An 18,703-nucleotide genomic window follows, 5' to 3' on the forward strand; every position below is an offset into this window, starting at 1 on the left:
CAAATGACTGGTCAGCTCACAATTCCACACATGTATAAACAACGATAAATCCAAGAGTTAAAGGGAAAACAATAACTCTTTTCTTTGTTGAAGACTTCCGTTAGGCAACTGGACACGAATACATGTGCATAAATACAACGACCCATCAGACTCCTAATGACTGTTAACACTTCCCCAGTTGACCCCAACATCCCACCCGAAAGGAGGGACCTGAAGTAGCTTTATTTTTTGTCATACCCACAGTATATATCTACTGTACTCCCCTCCACCAGTTAGAACTGAAGAAGCCTCTTGGATGAGAGGTGAAACGTCTTCTTGGGAAGAAAAATGTAATGTCCAGTTGCCTAACAGAACTCTTCAACCTTGACCTTGATGGCTGAGAATCTTCATAGACAACTCTTTTCTTTATTCACCTTCAAAAACTAAAAACTCAGGTTTCATCTTTAAGGCTAACAACAAAACTCTTCTCTACGTTCTTCTTGATGGCCAGCCAGGTGTCATTCTGATGACAACATTTTTCAACAACTGTTATCACATCAATCATTTCCATAAGAGTACTCACCTTGGCGGTGTTGTCCTTTGAGGCACTGATGAACATGGTGAGGTCTGGATGTCATTGATGTGCCTGCTGTGCTCCTCAGCTTTCTCCAGGACTTCTCCGGAATACTGACAAATAAACAACCACAAAAGTTCCTCATTATCACAAGCTCTACAAAAGATGCTGTCTGTGATTCATTATGTCCTTCAGTATTTCATTTCTATAATACTATGTGCAAACTATTTCCTTAGCAGTAATCAGGAAGCGGTGTACTTTCTCGTTTCTTTTACGGTATTAATTTGTTTACGTTGCACATGACGATTACCTACCGATCTGTGGATCCCTCAAGTCAAAGAACTTCATGAAACACTGATAGTCCATCTGCTTGTCTGTGGAAAACATATGACGTTGCCGCTGAAACCGAACCCACGTGTTTTGACGGCAGACACTAAAGAAAGGACATGAAGCAAAAAAGTAAACACCAAAACATAAAACACTTGACAGGAAATTATCCAAAATACATTTAAACACTCATACACCAATATGTCTGTTGGAACTGCCTATATAGCTGTTTATTTAATTTAATTATTTCACCAAAACTATTTTCACTGTGCATATATTTCATATTTTATATACTTGTTCACATAAAATCCTTATAATTATTCTACTTCTGCTTTTATAACATGATATACTTTACTATACATACACACCAGTTTAATTTAGAATAACAATAGTATAAAAGTATAATAATTGAGATTGCAATCAACACTATACATGGCAACAATAATTACCTACTAATGTATAACAAAATATATATAATATTTGAAATTGCAATCAACAACACCACACATGGCAAGAATAATTACCTACTAATCTACTAATACTTTTAACAGAGTAATCTACTAACATCCACTGTTCAGATATCCCATATTCATTGACAGTGTACTGCTACACATGTGTGTATTTTAATGTATTTTACCTATCTGTGTGTTTTTGGTGCTGTACTGCTACTGGAACTCCCGGGGATTCAGAAACTTCTATAACGTCTATTTTCTTTTCACCCACCAGTCCCACAGTCAACAGCTGTCGTTAGCTGATCCTGTCAAGACATTTTTGGTGTCCCCTGAGAAGAGCCAGTTAGGGAACGTAACATGTATAGTGGCAGCAATTCACGAGTGTACACTAGGGTCAACTGCGTCACAATTACACATTTACTTGGTACAATAACTGTCAGACAATTAAACACAATATTACAATTATTAAGCTTTTATTGGTTTCACAATGCTGTACTTTGCATGATAATATGACCTTCAATGTCATAACATTGTTGCAGTACGCCGGTCTTCCCTTTTTTATCGCATTTATTGTTTGAGTTTACCTTCATGTTGGTTATATGTTTTGACACTACTCAGGAAATGTTAGGGCCCTCACATCACTATTATTAGTGATATGAACTTATGACATCCTTGGTGAAGACATGGCAGCATACTGAGCTAAATAACATAAAGAGATACAGTCTGTTGTAGGTACCGAGCACCACACGTTGGACACCTGTGTGGGGAGACATTGTTGAAGGTAAATATTAAAAGGGTTCAACGCAATCATGGCTTCAATTCACAAATTATTGGTTTGCCCTCAATTCTACTGGTCTTAGTCCTCTCATGATTACAGTATGACTTTGTTTATGTTTGTAACACAATTGCAAGTCAAAACTAGCAGAGGATTACTCTGCTACTCGACGAAAACTAACTACGAATCATTCTAACCTTCTGACAAAAGCTAACGTTAGCTGCCGAGACACATATGCTAGCGTAAATTGCACTAACGGTCTCGACCGAACGACTACCATTTCAAACAAAATACAGCCGACAATTGTTTTAAATAACCCACCATTTGAATTAATAACATGTAGCCACCGAGCCCAGTTTGGTTTTATTTGAACGCCCGCTGGAAGCCCCAACAACTAACATTCGTGGTTCATGCAACAGATCCGCAACCGGAAATAAGGAACGTACACTTAACTAATTACTATCCTATAGTCATTGGTGGCACTTGTTAAGTACAATCATTTCGTGTCACTCACTGGATCTTTAGCGACGGAAAACAGGTCTTCTTCTCCGTTGAACGTATTCCTATTTCCGTTAGATAAAGTTCCAATATCAGCGCGCCCCCTACAGTTGACCGCTGACATTGACATTTTTTCTGTAACAGAAAAGCTCATTGTTGAAATTCTACAAAAATAATTTAATACAAAGTATTTTTTAGTTAATAGTTATTTCAACTATATATGTGTATATCTGTATGTATATATACGTTTGGTGGTGTCCATGGGTTACAGACTTCAGGCAGATTTAATTGCCTGCAAAGGTTAATTAATTAAATTAATAATTATTTTATAAAATTCTCAAAAAGCTTTAACTTTATGATAAATATGCAGACAAATGCTAAGAATTCTAATTCTAAACATCTAATTACAAAGTACATGCTAAATTAAGATTTTGCAAAACAAACGTCTAAAAAATATTTTCTAATTCCCAAAATACTTTAATTTGATTAGAAACATGCAGACAAGATAACATTTAAAGAACTCTGAAAAGTTTCTTAAACAAAAAGCAGTGTATATTGTAGAAAGTTTCCATTGGTAGAAAATATGTTGTGTCTAATTTGATTAGCAATCAAACTAAAGCATGTGAAAGAAATTAACCTAGTATCATTTTCATTTGTCTAAACTCTTTTTGTGTTCTACTTACACATTCTCAATTCAGAGCTACATTTGGAGGTTCAAAGTACCAAAGGAACCAAGATCCTTTGTACTAATGTCATAACTGACTAACTAGCTTAAATAACCAGAACACACATATCATCCACGCTAATAACAATGTGCTCTCGCATTTGAATTAAACTGAAACGTAACAAATGTTCAATATTCTGCAACACAGTAAACATCCCACTTAAAAAACACTCCAAACCGCCTCACTTTTTTTTTTATCTCGCGCACCCCTTTGGGAAACCCTGCTTTACGGCGCAGTCGCTCAGTCTATATAACTACATTTCCCATCGCCCCCAGTCGTGCAGTGATACGTTATGTCGTAAAAAGGTCCGTCAACAATACCAACACGAAGATGGAGACTACTATAGTTGTTTGACAGTTCCCTTCTCTGTCCTTGTTTTATCCCCCAATTATCTGAAATGATAATGACTGTTCAGTAACCAAACCTAAATACTTAGTTGGTTATTTGAAATGGAGGCAATGGAAGACGACAGTTTGGACGTTAACGACGACCACAACCACAACTATCGTGCGAGCGGTAGCAGCAGTAGAGTTCACACGTATCTCAGCAGCCAACTGTCGGACGGGAGGACCGTGCCGTTGATAGTCTGGCCACCGGTGCGGAGAGCAGAGCCGGGAATTCATCGAGGGACACCGCAGCCCCGAGTTTGTACCGGTGAGCCGAAGTTAGTGGACTCGGATTCAGACAGTGAAAGTGAAGTCAGCGAGTCTGAGTGTCCAGCTCCAACGGCAGCTGTCAAGGGAAAATTCACCCTGGATTCCACGTCAAAGTTTCGTAAGTTGATTTACAACGGTGAGAGCAGAACCGAATGCTGGTACTCGCTGCACTGTTTTGTTTTGTTTTTTTCGAGATAATTACACGTAATCAAATACTAAAACAGAGGACACTTAACACGAACTTAAAGTTACAGTGTGTGTCATTGAGCAACAACAAGAGGTGTGTACAGACAAGTTTGCTACTTCATTTGCTATATCAAATGTATTGGCAATATCAGACAAAACCAGAGAAACATTTAGGATCATGGGATGGATTTGATCTTTGATTTGATTAACTGCTTACTGTTACTGTGTTGACTGTGGCTTGACTATAGTTAAGAGCTATACTGTAATTCAGTTTAGTGGAGCCACACAACCCCTCCAAGACTTCTGTGCAAATAAGATTTGTTAAAGAAAGAAACTAGTTTAAAAAAACAAATAAATCCATTGATCACCGCTTAATCTGAATGATAAGTGCATGGAGACATGCTTTTTAGATCGCACTGTGATTAATGCTACCAACAAAATATGTTGATTTTGTTTGTTGCAGACAACCGGGATATAATCAAATAATATCTCAGCACAGTTTTTTTTCAGACCAGCCTCAGGAAATCACATTACATGTCCACCTCTGCCTTTTACAGTCCTGAATGCCATGGCTGTAGAAGACTACAAGAAAAACCACTGGCCAAACTTGGAGAAGGCAATTGACCGTCTTCTCATTCAGAATCCTACAGACCACATTTCGGTCTCCTATGCACAGATATACAGGTAGGAATACACACATAAATAAATGCATGTGATGCACGTGCAGAAAGACATGTTCACTAAGAATAAAGATGATGTTTTATTTTCCTCTTTTCCCAGTTATATCTACAAGTGTGTTTGTCAGCAGCACTCTGAGCTGCTCTACAATGACCTGATATCAAAAATAACAAGTCATCTGCAGCATGTTTCCACCCATCTGCAAGTATGTTCAGGGAATTAATAAAAAAATATTGACACCGACCTCAGCAGAATATCCAGTATAATTGCACCATTGTCTTGTAGGCCAGTCCGCAGGAGAACTTCATCCAGAACTTCAATGTTGCACTGACAGAATTCATTGCTTCCCTGCAATGTATTGTTCCTGTTTTTATGTATTTGGTTAGTATTTTTCAATATACAGAGAAAAATGGATGTGCAGAGATACTCACTTTGCATCGATTTGACAGTGATTTCATTGTTTTCAGAACAAGTTTTACGTGGAGTCAAAGCTGAACAGAGACCTCAAGGAGGACTTGATGAAACTGTTTGCTTATCATGTAGCAGAGAAACACGTGAACACACTGATGCGTGAGTCCACAATAATCCTTGATGGGTCATTAAAAATACTCATCTCTAGTATTCCTTTATTATGTTACTATCACATGTCCATTTGTGGACTGTCACATTCAAGACTTTAGAAAATGAATACCATAGATAAACGCAATAAATATCAAAGTCATTGTTATTAATATTTGTACATCTGCTGATAATGTTGAATACTTGTGATTTCCTAACCATTTGTGTTTTTCTTTCCTTTCATGTCTTCAGCTCTTCTCATTGAAGCTCATTCCCTGCCCTTTAAGGTGCAGCCAGCTACGATGGCCAGTGTAGTAAAAGGTCTCTACAGTCTACAACCAGGTGAGCACTTGTTTATATTTTTATTCTGTCACTTGTTCAGGTTTTATCTCTTTTAATAGTTAAAAAAAATTATATTATAAAAATAATTTTAATTTTTAAAAACTTTAAGGCATGGTTAATAGAGCTGTATATTATGTGTGAATTAAGCGTCACGCGTCTACCACACAAAACTGAATAGATGTGTGATAACATAGTATGTTTTGTTTTATTTGATTTCCTATATTCGTTCTGACTCTTTCTAAATTATGATTCCTTAATGTTCAAAGTTAGAGTCCAGTCTTTAAATCACAAATTATATCCCCAGTATGAATTATACAATTACCAAACTATGCAAAGATTTAAAGCTGTTTCCTGTCTACATATTTCGGAAATAATAGTCTTTCCGAGTTCGAACGTTGATGCCTAATATTGTCTGCCATATTGAAGGAACCTCATTTAATTTAATAAAAAAATAAAGTTGGACTGTTACTACTCTGTGGTACTCCTTTGATTTTCCTTCATCTTCTTTCCCTTTTGTTACTATCACTGAAAATGGCTGTGCCTACACAGGGAGTGCAGGCTTGATTCCCAGTCCTACCAGATTCACATGCTCTTTTGGTTTCATACATTTATGTTTTCCTTGTCTAGAGTGGGCCCAGTTGGCCCCAGCTCTCTTCTCTGCCTTTATTCCCCAAATCAACCCTCCTGCTGTGGAGTCTCTGCTGTCTGACTATGCTGCTCATGACCAGAAGCTCCAGATGGAGTTGTCCATGAATGGATTTTCACGGTCAGTTTCCAAAGTATTTTTTTTTAGCTAATGACTGGAAAGGCTTTTTCTTTTTAAGCATTGATAATGATGTTCTGTTGTTGTTTTCCAGGGGTGACCAGTCCCGCAAACGGGCCAGCGATGACTCCTGATGTCGGCAGTCTTTTTTGCTACAACTGTTACTGTGCCTCCTGCATCTTAATCACAAGTTGGCTCACTGCACTAGATACAATGTTAACAATGTGTCAGTTTCCTCGTTTGACACAATAATGTCACAAAAACACTGTGAACAACAAAGAGAACACGTTCAGCGGTTGTGTTAAAGGCCATTGCTGTTGTTTGCTTCAGTATTTGTAGGATGCTGAAGTTTTGTGTCCTGAGAGTGATCATGTTCTCTTCATTTAACAGTGCCTTCACGATAATGGGCTGGTGTTGGGGGTTTCATTCCTAACGTCTGGTGTCGAAGTGTCTGCACCCAGGCTAATTAAGACTTCCTTTTGCTGCTAATAATATTGTCTGTGTTAAAACTAAGTCTACATCTTGTGTAAAACCTAGTGTATGCAGTCACTGACCTCAATATCTATTCTCCTCCTATAGTTGCCTTTACCCTGGTGGCAAACTGGACAGCAATTTCCAGTAGTTTCAGTGAAGAATTCCAGTATAGTGCTTTTCTATTACATATGAACATATAAATTACATTACATATGAATGAAAACATACATTGTTAATGTTGTATGCTACCTGAGCCAGTTATGTTTATAAAAGTAAGTGACTTTGAGCTTATGTTTATTGTAGCGACTAGCCAGGGACATCCCTGATATGAGTGCCAGAGACCTTAAAACGCCACAGAACACTGTTTGAGAATTTACCCATTTCTCTCTCACTTTCAAAATCTTCTAAAGATCATCTATAACCTGTTTCATTTGGGTTCATTAAAATCATGTTGTTTCTGGGATGTCCATAATAACTTGTATCCTGGTAATGATGGAAGTACTTCCTGTCCTAATTACAGTACTTTACACAATGTATAAAATTAGCTTTGAATAAAAAAAAAATCATGAAGATAAATTCATTCTAACCTGTTTACTGCCTCAAAATTAGCCTTTCTTTTTACATGGTGCCCAGTGATCACCTCGATTTTATTAAAGCTGTTAGTACCATAGATGAACTGAATAATCTTTGGTTTCAGTGATAATCTAAGCTGCCACCACATTTCTACTGTACTTGGAGAGGAATAGTAAAGCATGTGATTTCTGAACTTAACCACTAGATGCTGCCAAAGCACACAAATTGTACGATACATCCAATGAGGAGAATGGAACAAATCCAACCTCCTAGATAATAAATTAATTTTCAAAGTGTTCTACATTTTAATCGTCCCTGCTCTTAAAAAAACAGGTTTAAATTTAAACCAACAGGCTGTTTCCGCAACTGTTCTGATAGCCTGTGACCATGTGGTAAGAGGAGCAGGTTTGTTTTCAGGGGTTCACAGGTCCGAATCCCACTTGGCAGATTGAACATCAGGTGTCAACAGTCCAACAGTAGGCAGCTTTTTGAGCACCCTGGGAGCAGTGAGTGGGGACAGTGCCATGCTCAGAGCACCTCAGTGGTAACGTGGCCGCTGGTGGATGATTAGGCCTGTCAACTTACTAGTTGACAGGCCTAACATCTGTAAACTATAGGTAAGTTTAACAAATTAAATAACAAGTCCAAGTTTCTACTCAGCGTAAAATTTCAGAACTGGTTAATTGCTGTTAATCTGCAGTTCCAGAATACATTTGTGTCAGTGTTAACAAGGGGTTTTAAATCCTGTAGGACGGAGGTCTTGACTGAGCACTAGAGGAGGAATCCCTTTACAGCACACTGCCCCTAGCCAATGAGCAGGGGCGAAACTCAGACACATGGGTCAGTCGTCCCCAAAATAACCTGCGACTACTGCACTGACAAATGTTGCTACTTTTACTGCTGACGGGTTACCCTATCTACACAGCTCCATATTTTCCTGTAAACTCCAGGGTTAACTCTGTGAGAAAAGCGGGAAGTCTGTGCAGCTGCTGTTGTCCCAGGATTTTCCCAGGTGGCAGCAACTGGAAGAGAGGAATCCTTCTGTCTCTGAGCACAGGTGCAACCTGAGGATTTAACAGCCCTTCAGTGGGAGTCAGCTGAAGGTAAAAACACACCTCCCACTGATTTAACTCTTATCCACAGTTGCCTGAGCCTCTCATATACTGAGTGTAGCCTCAAAATCTCAGCCAAGCTTGAATCTATTTGTGTCTGAATATTACATTCCTATTTAATTCAATTCTGTTAAGTTGTATATCAGTTGCACACTGCTGTGTTAAATCAGGGAATTGTGTCACTGCAACAGTACTTCACTTCTGATAATTATAACTCTGTTTGGGTAATTTGATTAGCGGCTGTTGTGACTGAACAAAACTGTGATAACACACAGACACAGGGAACTGCTTTTTTTTTTGTTGATTTTCTTCATGTAAACTGAGCCCCTGCTATTATTAGATATGACTTGGTGGGCTTGGAGGCTGTTTGCACAGGATTAATGCACACAACAGCTGCAGCCTCAGGTTTGTTGGAAGGGCACTTCTGTCTCTCTTAATTGCGTAGATCTGAGTGTCAGTGGCATATGTGTACCCTATCTCATGTCTGTATTCAAAACTTCGGTCATTGACAGTGTCACAACGTTGTGCAGAAAAATAAAAGTCTCCAAAGTCTTGGTCTGAGGTGAACAGGGTAAAAAAGCCTGTGATTGTGACTCAGTCAGATCCTGTGTCAGAACATGAACCTGATCCCCTCTGGGCTTATGCACGGCTGAAATTAGGATAAATTAAACGTTTTTATAGCCACCCTTTAATCCTCTGCTCCATATTGTAAAAAAAACTGTGTCTAAATATGCAGTTATATTTATATTTGTTTATGTAATATAATTGTTTATCCACACTTTTTAAAAGAGATATATGAATTATATATTAAATAATTAAGTTGTGTTAATTCTTTAAAAAAATGTTCATTGATACAAAACATTAAAATATATATGTTTACCTACAAAAAATATGAAATTACTATAAATTGATGAATATTCATCATTGATAATAGATAAATATACATTTTGCAAGAAAATAAATTTAATATTAGAAATTTGTTATCATTTTTTTTCTTGCTATTTTTCTTCTTATCTATGATGGAGTTGTGTTTTCAGGCTACCATTGGGCTAATACTAATCTGCTTTTTGAACTGCTTTAGCACATGTTTAGATGATGCAAATTAAAATTGTAACTAAATATTAATATTGATGATAGAGTAAGTATTTCTGGCGCAGCCATAAGTGACTAAAACAATAAAAGCACTGAATAACTGTACTGTATTCTTGAGTAAAAGACATTGAAACTACAATGCTGAATGAATAAAAAATGAATATAATTATTTCCACAGCATGCAGGAGAACAACAGTGAGCAGCCACCATCACTGTCCCAGCTTCTCAGAGAGAACTACCTGGCAGAGGCCAGAGCTCAACAGCGCCACAGTGAAATGAGTCGTTCTGACGCTTTGTCATCCCATCTTAAAGTCTATGGTTCACTAAAAGGTAAGTCTGAGGACTCTCTGGGCCACAATGAGCCCCACCTGCCGGACCTCTCAGCCTTTCTGAGCCAGGAAGAGCTAGATAAGAGCGTGAATCTGGCTCAGCAGGCCATTGGACATGAGCCCCGTGAAGAGAGGGCGGAGGTCAAGGCCTCTGTCAAACCATTGCTGGCCCCACCCAGCATCCCCTTAGTCTCAGCTCTCTCCACTACAACCTCTCCTGTTCACATCATTAACTCCACTCCAGCTTCCACTGTGACCTTCATCCAGCCGACCCCTGAGACCATGGAACAGCAAGCAGCAAATGTGACGTTTACATCCGACAGGAAGATGCTGAAAGCCACCACACGGCAAAACAACGTGACCAGAAACAACAGAGAGCCCAGAGAAAGAGTCCCAGACTTTAACAAACCAGCAAGGAATGCACCTTATGGTCCGGAGACCCAGTCCAAGAAGGAGTTTCTCAACAAAGCAGCAGACTTCATTGAGGAGCTCTCCTCATTATTCAAGGCCAATAGCTCCAAACGGGTACGTCCAAGAGCCTGCAAAGCTCACCGGAGTAGGACGCAGAACAAGAACCAGGATGATGAGACGGTTCCCTCCTTTGGCTCTGACAGCAGGGAACGCACCATTCTCCCCATAGAAGAGGAGAGGAACAGCCCGCCTACCAACCACCAACCAGAGGTCCAACTGGACTGTGGGACATGTCAGGTCGACCTTCAGGACTGTAGGATTACCGAGAATCAGCAATACAGCAGTGATTCAAAGGAGGTGCAGGAGGAGGAAGTGGAAAACTCTACCTTGACAGAAACTCCCTTCCCTACAGAGCCAGTGTGTGAGCCTCCACATTTCATCCAGAAACTGAAAAGCAGAGAGGTCTCAGAGGGAAGCAAGGTCCAGTTGGACTGCATCGTGAGGGGGCGCCCTACACCTGAAGTCCGGTAGGTTTTTATCACACCATTGTCATACTGTATGTCTTTGTTTGACTCAAATCACTTTTATTTACTCATTTACTCAGCAAAAAGACTTCTGTATTTTCTCAGAATATATGTGTGAAATGTGACATTTCATAATTTAAAGAAACACAATCTTATTAGACCTTTTAATTATTTTTTCTATTATTGATTAAATTACTCATATATCATCAAACTAACGAGTTTAAAAATGTTAGTCTGTGTTTTTTATTTCCCTTTGGGGACATGCAGACAGACGTGATGATAACCAACAGCTGATTCTGAAAGGTGGAAGTGCACGTGTGTGAGTGTGAGTGTGTGAGTGTGAGTGTGAGTGAAGACAGAGTAACACCGGAGACATCTATTACTATTACATCAAGCTTTCTGTACAGAGCTCAGTAACACTATCAGGTTCAGTTTCTGATATTTACCGCGAAAACTCTGACAGGAATGAACACATTCAACAGTAACACAGAAAATGCCTAATTTTATCACCAACATGTCACAAGACTGAAATGTTAGTTCTCTGGTTGGTTACATTTAACTGTTAAAACTTTGGCTGAACTATTAGTTTGTGTCCAGGAGAGGAGTGGGTGAAGCTGAGGTGTCAGACTATAGAGGGGCATGGTCTTGTTTGTGTTGGTGAACATTGTTGAGCCACCAACATATACTGTGCTCAGGGAGAATGTGGCTGTCAGGCCATTTTTAGATCAGACTGGCACTGAGAGCTGTAGCCACGTCTGATAATGGAAGCGACTGAGCTCTTGACACAAGCATGAGGGCTTTGGTAGGAGCATTTGTTCTTTTATTGCCAGATTTATCATTTTCGACTTGACACGTGTGTATGTTTTACTAACATACTGTACAAGTCTGATAAGTGTTTGTTTTGTTTTTTAGCATTTTCTTTTTAAATTGACTATAGTAAGATGTCTGTGCTTGTTCACCATTCACTACAGTGTGTGAGACTGTTGCTAACTGCAGGATAATGTGGACATTTCAGAGTCATTTGTCCTGTTTTGAACTGTCTCTGGTGTCCGTCTCTGTCTCAGAGCACACCACTGTGGCTATTCTAAATCTATGTTTAGTGTAGTGCATATTTGAATGGCTCATTCAGACAGAGCTCGCAGGCTCCAGAGGGAATCTCCTCTCTAGTTCTGATCTCTGGAGGGAAAATATCCCTGACAGGTGCAGTAAGCAGGGATTTTGACACACAGATCTACCACACAGTCCTTTACTAGTCATGCTTTCAATTTAGACCTTTACTCACCAGTTGAGAAGTGAGCTATGGTCCTGCAGATCATTCCTGGAGTCTTGCCTGGGTTGCATGTAGATATCAGGGGCACAGTTTCAGCATGCATCTACGGCATGTTATTCCTGTGAACAAGGATTATTTTTGTATAAATCTCGATGTATTTAAGTCACACCAATGAGAGAGTGTTGAAAAGGTTGGGAAACAAACAGTGTCTTGAAAACTGAGTCTCTGTAAATTAATGGAGCTGCTTAGTGATTAGTGCTTACTGATCTACAACCTGGGTGAAAGCAGCAGATATGATTTATGTCCGTACTATGATGACGTCTTGCAGTCGGTAACACATCACCTCATTCCACTTTGTTTATTGGCTGGACTTCATAAAGCATCAAGGCCTCTTCTGCCTAAAATAAATGTAAGCCTAAATATAGACTTCTGTCTATGTTGCTGGTCAGAGAAGTTAGATGTTTACCATTATAGTTGTACAATGAAGAAAATAGACTCTTGCCAGCTGCGATTCCACAAATAAGCAGAGGCCAAGGGTGCAGTACCCTCGGGGTACCGGAATGTATCCTAAAAGGTTCACTGACAGACTTTTGACAACAAGTCAAGAACTCAACTTGAGCAAATAAATAATGAATTTGGTGCATGAGCAGTTCAATTGTTTAGTAGTCAAATCCATAAAGCAGGTGCTGCAACATGACAGCCTCTGTAAATCCTGTTTTTGAGGTTTCAAAACATATGAAAGCATCCAGAGCCATCTGCTTACGTAGGTCTGAGGGCATCTTTTTGGCTCTCTATTTGGAATTTGATAGGAACAGACAAGTAAGGCTCATGGAAACTTTCAAAACCTTAGAAACAAACAACATTGGCAATCAATGTGACAGTAGAGCAGTGGAAAAAAAATATTAGGAATGTGCCCTGCCAGATCAACTACTTAAGGAATTGAGTGGCATCATCATTTAAGTAGTACTACAGTATTTTCCATATTTTATATAATATTTTTTAGCTCCTAAAATTAAGATGTATTAAATTAAGAAGAGGGAATTATTTCTGCTGGTTACAGAACAACTGCCTGCCTTTGGTTATCAGTACAAAAGAAAATATATGCAGTTTGTCTACTGTTTGCCACAAATTAATGTACAATTAATGCATAACGAATGTACATTAATTTCACCTGAATCTTGTGGTTTTTCAGTAACTCATATGGTGTGAGTGTCCCTAATGCCTCGAGGGTCAAATATTTTGCAGTCCACGTCTTCTGAACATCAACAGTGGATACTGAAGCTTCCAAACTTGTGGGGTGTGTGTGGCTTTTGCTTCTTGTCTTACAGGGAAACAGATAGGGCTTGCTCATCAGAACGTTTCCCCTCTCAGCCTGCATATCTCTACTGAGTGGCATGAAGCCACGGTCACTATTTGGGAACGGGTAGAAACACACACGGTAACAAACTTAGACCACACTCTATGTGTAGAAGTGTTGATGGGAACCCAAAATCTGAAATGCATCGGAAACACACAGAAACCCTAAAGTAACTAAATGTAATTAGTTTTACAAATACACTTAAAATAACAAATTTTGGCACTGAGACTCATGGTAGCAGAAGAGGTTAGTGTTCACGCAGCAAGAATAAGGCCTGACACAATGTTAATGGTGTACCCCGCCCTCACCCAATGAGGGCTAGGATTGGTTCCAATTCCCACAACCCTCCCTAAAGGATCCTGAAGGATCAAGCAGTAGAAGACAAACAAATTAAATGTTGACACTGATGTGTTTCTTTTTATCTGTAGGTGGTTTTGTGAAGGTAAAGAGTTGGAGAACAGCCCTGACATTCAGATCATCACTGACGGAGAACATCACTCTCTAATCATCGCGGAGGCCTTTGAGGAGGACACGGGACGTTACTCCTGCTTTGCGTCTAATTTCTATGGTACAGACTCTACTTCAGCTGAGATCTACGTGGAAGGTCGGTTTTATTGTACTGAGGTTTTCACTGGTTTGTGTAGTGTATCATTAGTAATGGCATGTCATTGTCTCCGTCACCGCTCAGGTGCTTCTTCTTCTGATTCTGATGTTGATCATCGCCTGGAACATGTAGCTGAGTGAGTTCCTACCACATTGTGTTTTCAACCCATTCCAAAATTGGTTTGGGCGGTTCCTAATTGGTTTTTCTACTTCAACTCTTGTTGAAATGGTTTCTTTCTTCCTTTTTGATGTTGAAAGGCTACAGAAAAAAAGTACAAATTCAGCACCAACTTTACCCCCATCATCGAATCAAAACCTCTCTGTAGAAGAGTTTCAATCAATACAACCTGCAGCAGCCACTGAGGAACCAGCAGAGGAGCTCTCCTCATCATCAACTAATCCATCCTTCCAACTAATACACACGACAACTTCCACACTCTCTGACCCAGAAATCTGTGACATATCTGTGACACCTGCGACGCAGCCTCCTCAGGAAGAGACCCTGCTGTTTCTGCCCTCATCTGTAGCCGATGCTGCACTTTTAATAACTCAGGACGTTCCAGCATCTGTTCCAGCGCCATCGTCAACCCAGCAGACAGAAACAGCTGCATCCAACCCTCTGCCTTTAGACCCTGTGGTTTCATCCGTGCTGACTGTCCAATCACCTGTGGCACAATCTCAACAATCTGAGGTAACGCAACTGATGCACATCCTAACACAAAATTGCTACTGATTGTTACTGTCTTGTACATTAACCAGTATTTGTTTGTCTTCTCTTCAGAGTCCACTTTCCAACCACAGCTCTATACAAGGATCAAACAAGCAGGTGGCAGCGATGACTGCCCCGATTTTCACAAAGGTGAGATTATTTACAAACGGGTGTGTTAAAACTAATTTTGTTCAGAATTCATGAAAATATTTTTGTGAAGACAACCCTTTTGACATATTATATTTATGATCACATTAAAATATTATACTCTTGTCATTAGGACTACTTTAGGACCACTGCAACGTTTTAAACATGCTTAAATCCTTAGTACCAGATTGGTGTGATAATCTGTAGAGTATTTAATTACTGCCGAAAAAATTGCGATTCTCATATTTCCTTTTCAGAGTCTACAGGATATTTTTGTATCTGAAGGCCAGCTGGTGGTGCTAGAGTGCCGTGTTAAAGGGTCACCGTCCCCTAAAGTTGACTGGTGCAGGGAAGGAAAACTCATAGAGGACTCCCCTGAGTTCAGGATCCTTCAGAAAAGTAAACGTTTTAAATATAAAATATAAATAAAATGTTTAGCTGTTTAAGAATATAACCTACAGAGAAAATGTATTTCCTATTTTGATCCATTTTCTTGTTTCAATTTTAGAGCCCAGATCTCCAGCTGAACCAGGTACGAACTTTAACAAAAACCTCATCAGTAAAAAGCAGCTGTCTGTCCTCTGTATATAAAGCTGCAGTGTGGACATGAAGTGTTTATAATCATTGGCAAAGGCTTCTGCTCTTCTACTGTACATAAGCCAGGGCTGCTTTTCCCTGACTCTGAACCATATAAGGCAGTCTTTCATCCTTTGTCAAAACACCATGGCAGATCATTTCAACCTGCCTTAGCTGCAGATTGACTCTCAGACCAAGTCATTCTGAGAAAAACAAGTCATGTACTCCTGCTAACGGCACTACGACGTACTATTATATTAAACTGAACCAACCTGATGATGTAAGTATCATTTTCTGCCTCCAGAGGAAATTTGCACTTTGGTCATCGCTGAGGTCTTCTCTGAAGATGCAGGGATGTTTACTTGTACGGCGAACAACATGATTGGAACAGTGTCCAGCTCTGCAGCACTAAGGGTCAGAGGTAACAATTAAATAAAATACATAAATAATTTTAAAAAATCTATTCCATTTTCAGCTGACTAGCATTTCTGTGTATTTAACTTTATGTTTCTGACCAGGAAACAGCAGAAACAGCAACCACGTCAGGCCCTTCAGCAGCATGACCACGGAGCCCAGTCGACTACAAGAGCCTAACATATCTGCTCAGTATGTAAACCCACAGCCAGAGGTGACCAACAATGTCAAGCCTCACTCCAGCACCATTCGTCTAGACCCACTGAGTTCTAGCACCTTACGCCTGGACCCTTTAAACACCAGCACACTCCGCCTGGATCCCCTCAGCTCCAGTATGTTGCGCCAGGACTACCAGCACACCAGCCTGTTGAGTCTGGAACCTTCTAATCTCAACAGCAGCAGCTCCTGTATGAACTCTTACAGCACTAGCACACCAAACTTAGACCCTTCCCACCTTTATCAGGACACTCAGAACCGAGCGCCACGGAACTGCACACAGGTGTTCTCTAACCTGAAGGTTTTCAATTCTCCGTCTGTGAATGAGGCTCCACCTGAGCAGGAAGCGTCCAAACCTACAGTGGGATCAACCAACACAAGTGCTAAAGTCAAGGTCACTCCAAACAAACAAAATGGGAGCCCCGTTGTGGTGCCTCTCCCTGACCCACCCGCTAATTCCTGTCTTAAAACAGGAAGTCTTTCAAACCACAGAGACTCGCGCTCCGGCTCCAGAGTCGGCCTGCGGGTACACTTCAAATTACCCGAGGAAGAGGAGGAGGGTGAAGAAAGTGACTCATTTACCCAGGGTGATGATGACGCCAGCAGGGCTTTGGCAAACAAAGAACCACCACCAGTGCTGGCCAAACCCAAACTGTGAGTATTTTTTTTTTTATTTTTAAATCCAATGTAGAGTAAGAAGTTGAACGGCTGTGCCTCTGTTGTCGGGAGATAATCTGAATCACTGTAACTTGGAGAAAGGACAGCATGTATACAAACAGATCATGTCTTCACATCTGTCAGTGAAGTAGATAAAGTGGGAGGTTCTTCTTACTCTGGCTTCACTAGCAGCTGTGATCAGTTGTATCGCCTCAATAAAAGACTGCAGACTACAAATGTGGATTTTCAGACTTTCCAAAACAAACGATGGCATTTACTATTTGTAAGTGAAACCTTTTGTATACTGTATTGTGTGAGTATTTGGTACTTTTTAAACAGAGCTGTTAGTAAAAACCTATACAGTTTGTTAAGCTGTTTACTGTTAGAAATAACAGATAACATTTGTCTTTTAATGATTAGTTTTACTAAACCTGCAGTTATCTCTTCAAAAGTTAAAAAAATACTTTTTGAACTCTGACGGTGATCGGTAAGTCAACAATTTGTTAGTAGCCCATAAAAGGGCACAGTGTTGCTCCAGCTGGCTTTGACTGTCCTGTCGGAGTTTACTGCTTGGGCCAAATTTATGAGAACACAACACTTCATCTCTCATCATCACCATGTATAGTGTCGACTCAACACAGTTTTTGGCTTGGTTGGAGGTTTAAGAGTAGGAATGTGTTTCTTTAGTCTGTTAAAGATGCTTCACCTCTTCATCAAATGTATATCGTTTAACTGTTCAGTTAGATTTGGTAGTTTGTCCTGAAGAAACATTACTCCCATATTTTTTAGTTGCTCATTTGTTGTTGTTTATTTTTTGCTGTGCTGCCAACAGGGATCCAGCTCAGCTTCAGCTCCTCCACAACCAGGTCCTAATGGAGCAGCAGCAGGAGGCTGAGCCTCAGACACAAACACAGCCTCCACCCCAACCCCAGCCTCAACCCCAACCCCAGTCACAGCCCCTGCCCCAGCCCTCATTCCAGAACACCAGTCAGCCTAAGATCCAAACCTCAAACGAAGGTCCGCTGTGGTCACCCAGAGTGTCCAGAGAAACTCGACTGCCACCGTTTCCATCCCACATTACCACAACAGCTCCTCTTCAACAAACACCGTACACAGCTCCTCCTTTCACCACTACTCCTCACACTAGTCAACTGAGCTCTCCTCCCTCCTTTAACAGCACCTTTTCACCTCTCAATAATACTCCTCCTGCTCCTGCTTTCACCTCTGCACCTCCCTCTATTCCTCAACTACAGACATCTTCACTGATGACCTCGCCTCCACCTGCCCCACAACTGATCAGTACTCAACCTCCTCCTCCTCCCAGTGCTGCAACCACCATTCAGACAAACACCATCCATGCCTCCCACCTCAACTTGTCCCCCTTAGCTATCAACAAAGCTGCACCCACTCCTCAGTTCTCCTCTCCTCCTGCACCAAAGCTGAGCACAGCGCCTGTAGACTCAACCTTGGACTCCCAGCAGGTCAACTCTCCGACTCCTCTACTGAGAAGCACCCACGCTTCCTTGATGAACCTCACTGCCACCTCCTTCACCTTCAACTACACCCGACCAAGAGAGTTCATAGCTGCTCAAACTTTCTCACCTGTTCGGAGTCCCTCCCCAACAGAATCCCCAGTTCCACTACTCCATGAGCTCGCCGCCGAGCTCAACTCCTCTGCTGCCAGCTCCCCTACCCTCCCACCATTTTCCCCTCCACCAAGAATATT

The 18,703-nt window shown here is 40.5% G+C and overlaps 2 protein-coding genes and 1 long non-coding RNA gene across 5 annotated transcripts in view; 2 read left to right on the plus strand and 1 right to left on the minus strand.

Annotated features, from left to right (window-relative positions):
• Positions 1-6: 6 nt before the first annotated feature.
• LOC103387448 (uncharacterized) lies at positions 7-2,671 on the minus strand. The gene is made up of 4 exons (XR_522418.3): positions 2,622-2,671; positions 1,518-2,089; positions 868-986; positions 7-666 (listed from the first exon to the last, which is right to left on the minus strand). It is a non-coding gene; the product is annotated as an uncharacterized LOC103387448 (long non-coding RNA).
• Positions 2,672-3,350: 679 nt separating this feature from the next.
• Positions 3,351-7,550, plus strand: cacul1 (CDK2 associated cullin domain 1). 2 transcript variants are annotated; one of them, XM_025060543.1, is made up of 8 exons: positions 3,351-4,122; positions 4,730-4,856; positions 4,953-5,055; positions 5,136-5,231; positions 5,318-5,420; positions 5,661-5,750; positions 6,378-6,516; positions 6,608-7,550. In XM_025060543.1, exons 1-8 carry the CDS (start codon positions 3,780-3,782, stop codon positions 6,645-6,647), a joined length of 1,041 nt encoding a protein of 346 aa, XP_024916311.1. In that variant the 5' UTR covers positions 3,351-3,779; the 3' UTR covers positions 6,648-7,550. The 2 variants fall into 2 exon arrangements, with proteins under 2 accessions (XP_024916311.1, XP_008320326.1); XM_008322104.3 differs by having other exon boundaries at positions 3,364-4,104.
• A 146-nt stretch (positions 7,551-7,696) lies between these two features.
• Positions 7,697-18,703, plus strand: part of mypn (myopalladin) — a 17,404-nt gene continuing 6,397 nt past the window's right edge. The window contains exons 1-10 of one of the 2 annotated variants that reach the window (XM_025060542.1): positions 7,697-11,031; positions 14,084-14,259; positions 14,344-14,395; positions 14,517-14,949; positions 15,040-15,117; positions 15,372-15,513; positions 15,623-15,646; positions 15,995-16,111; positions 16,209-16,974; positions 17,810-18,703. The exon at positions 17,810-18,703 is cut by the window's right edge and continues 234 nt beyond it. In XM_025060542.1, the coding sequence (XP_024916310.1) occupies positions 9,944-11,031; positions 14,084-14,259; positions 14,344-14,395; positions 14,517-14,949; positions 15,040-15,117; positions 15,372-15,513; positions 15,623-15,646; positions 15,995-16,111; positions 16,209-16,974; positions 17,810-18,703 (3,770 nt within the window). In that variant the 5' untranslated portion in view covers positions 7,697-9,943. Of the gene's footprint in view, positions 11,032-14,083; positions 14,396-14,516; positions 14,950-15,039; positions 15,118-15,371; positions 15,514-15,622; positions 15,647-15,994; positions 16,112-16,208; positions 16,975-17,809 lie in introns of both variants that reach the window. The other variant, XM_025060541.1, reaches the window with a different exon arrangement.

This window comes from Cynoglossus semilaevis, chromosome 12 (assembly GCF_000523025.1).
Source record: "Cynoglossus semilaevis isolate Cse_v1.0 chromosome 12, Cse_v1.0, whole genome shotgun sequence".
NCBI lineage: Eukaryota > Metazoa > Chordata > Actinopteri > Pleuronectiformes > Cynoglossidae > Cynoglossus > Cynoglossus semilaevis.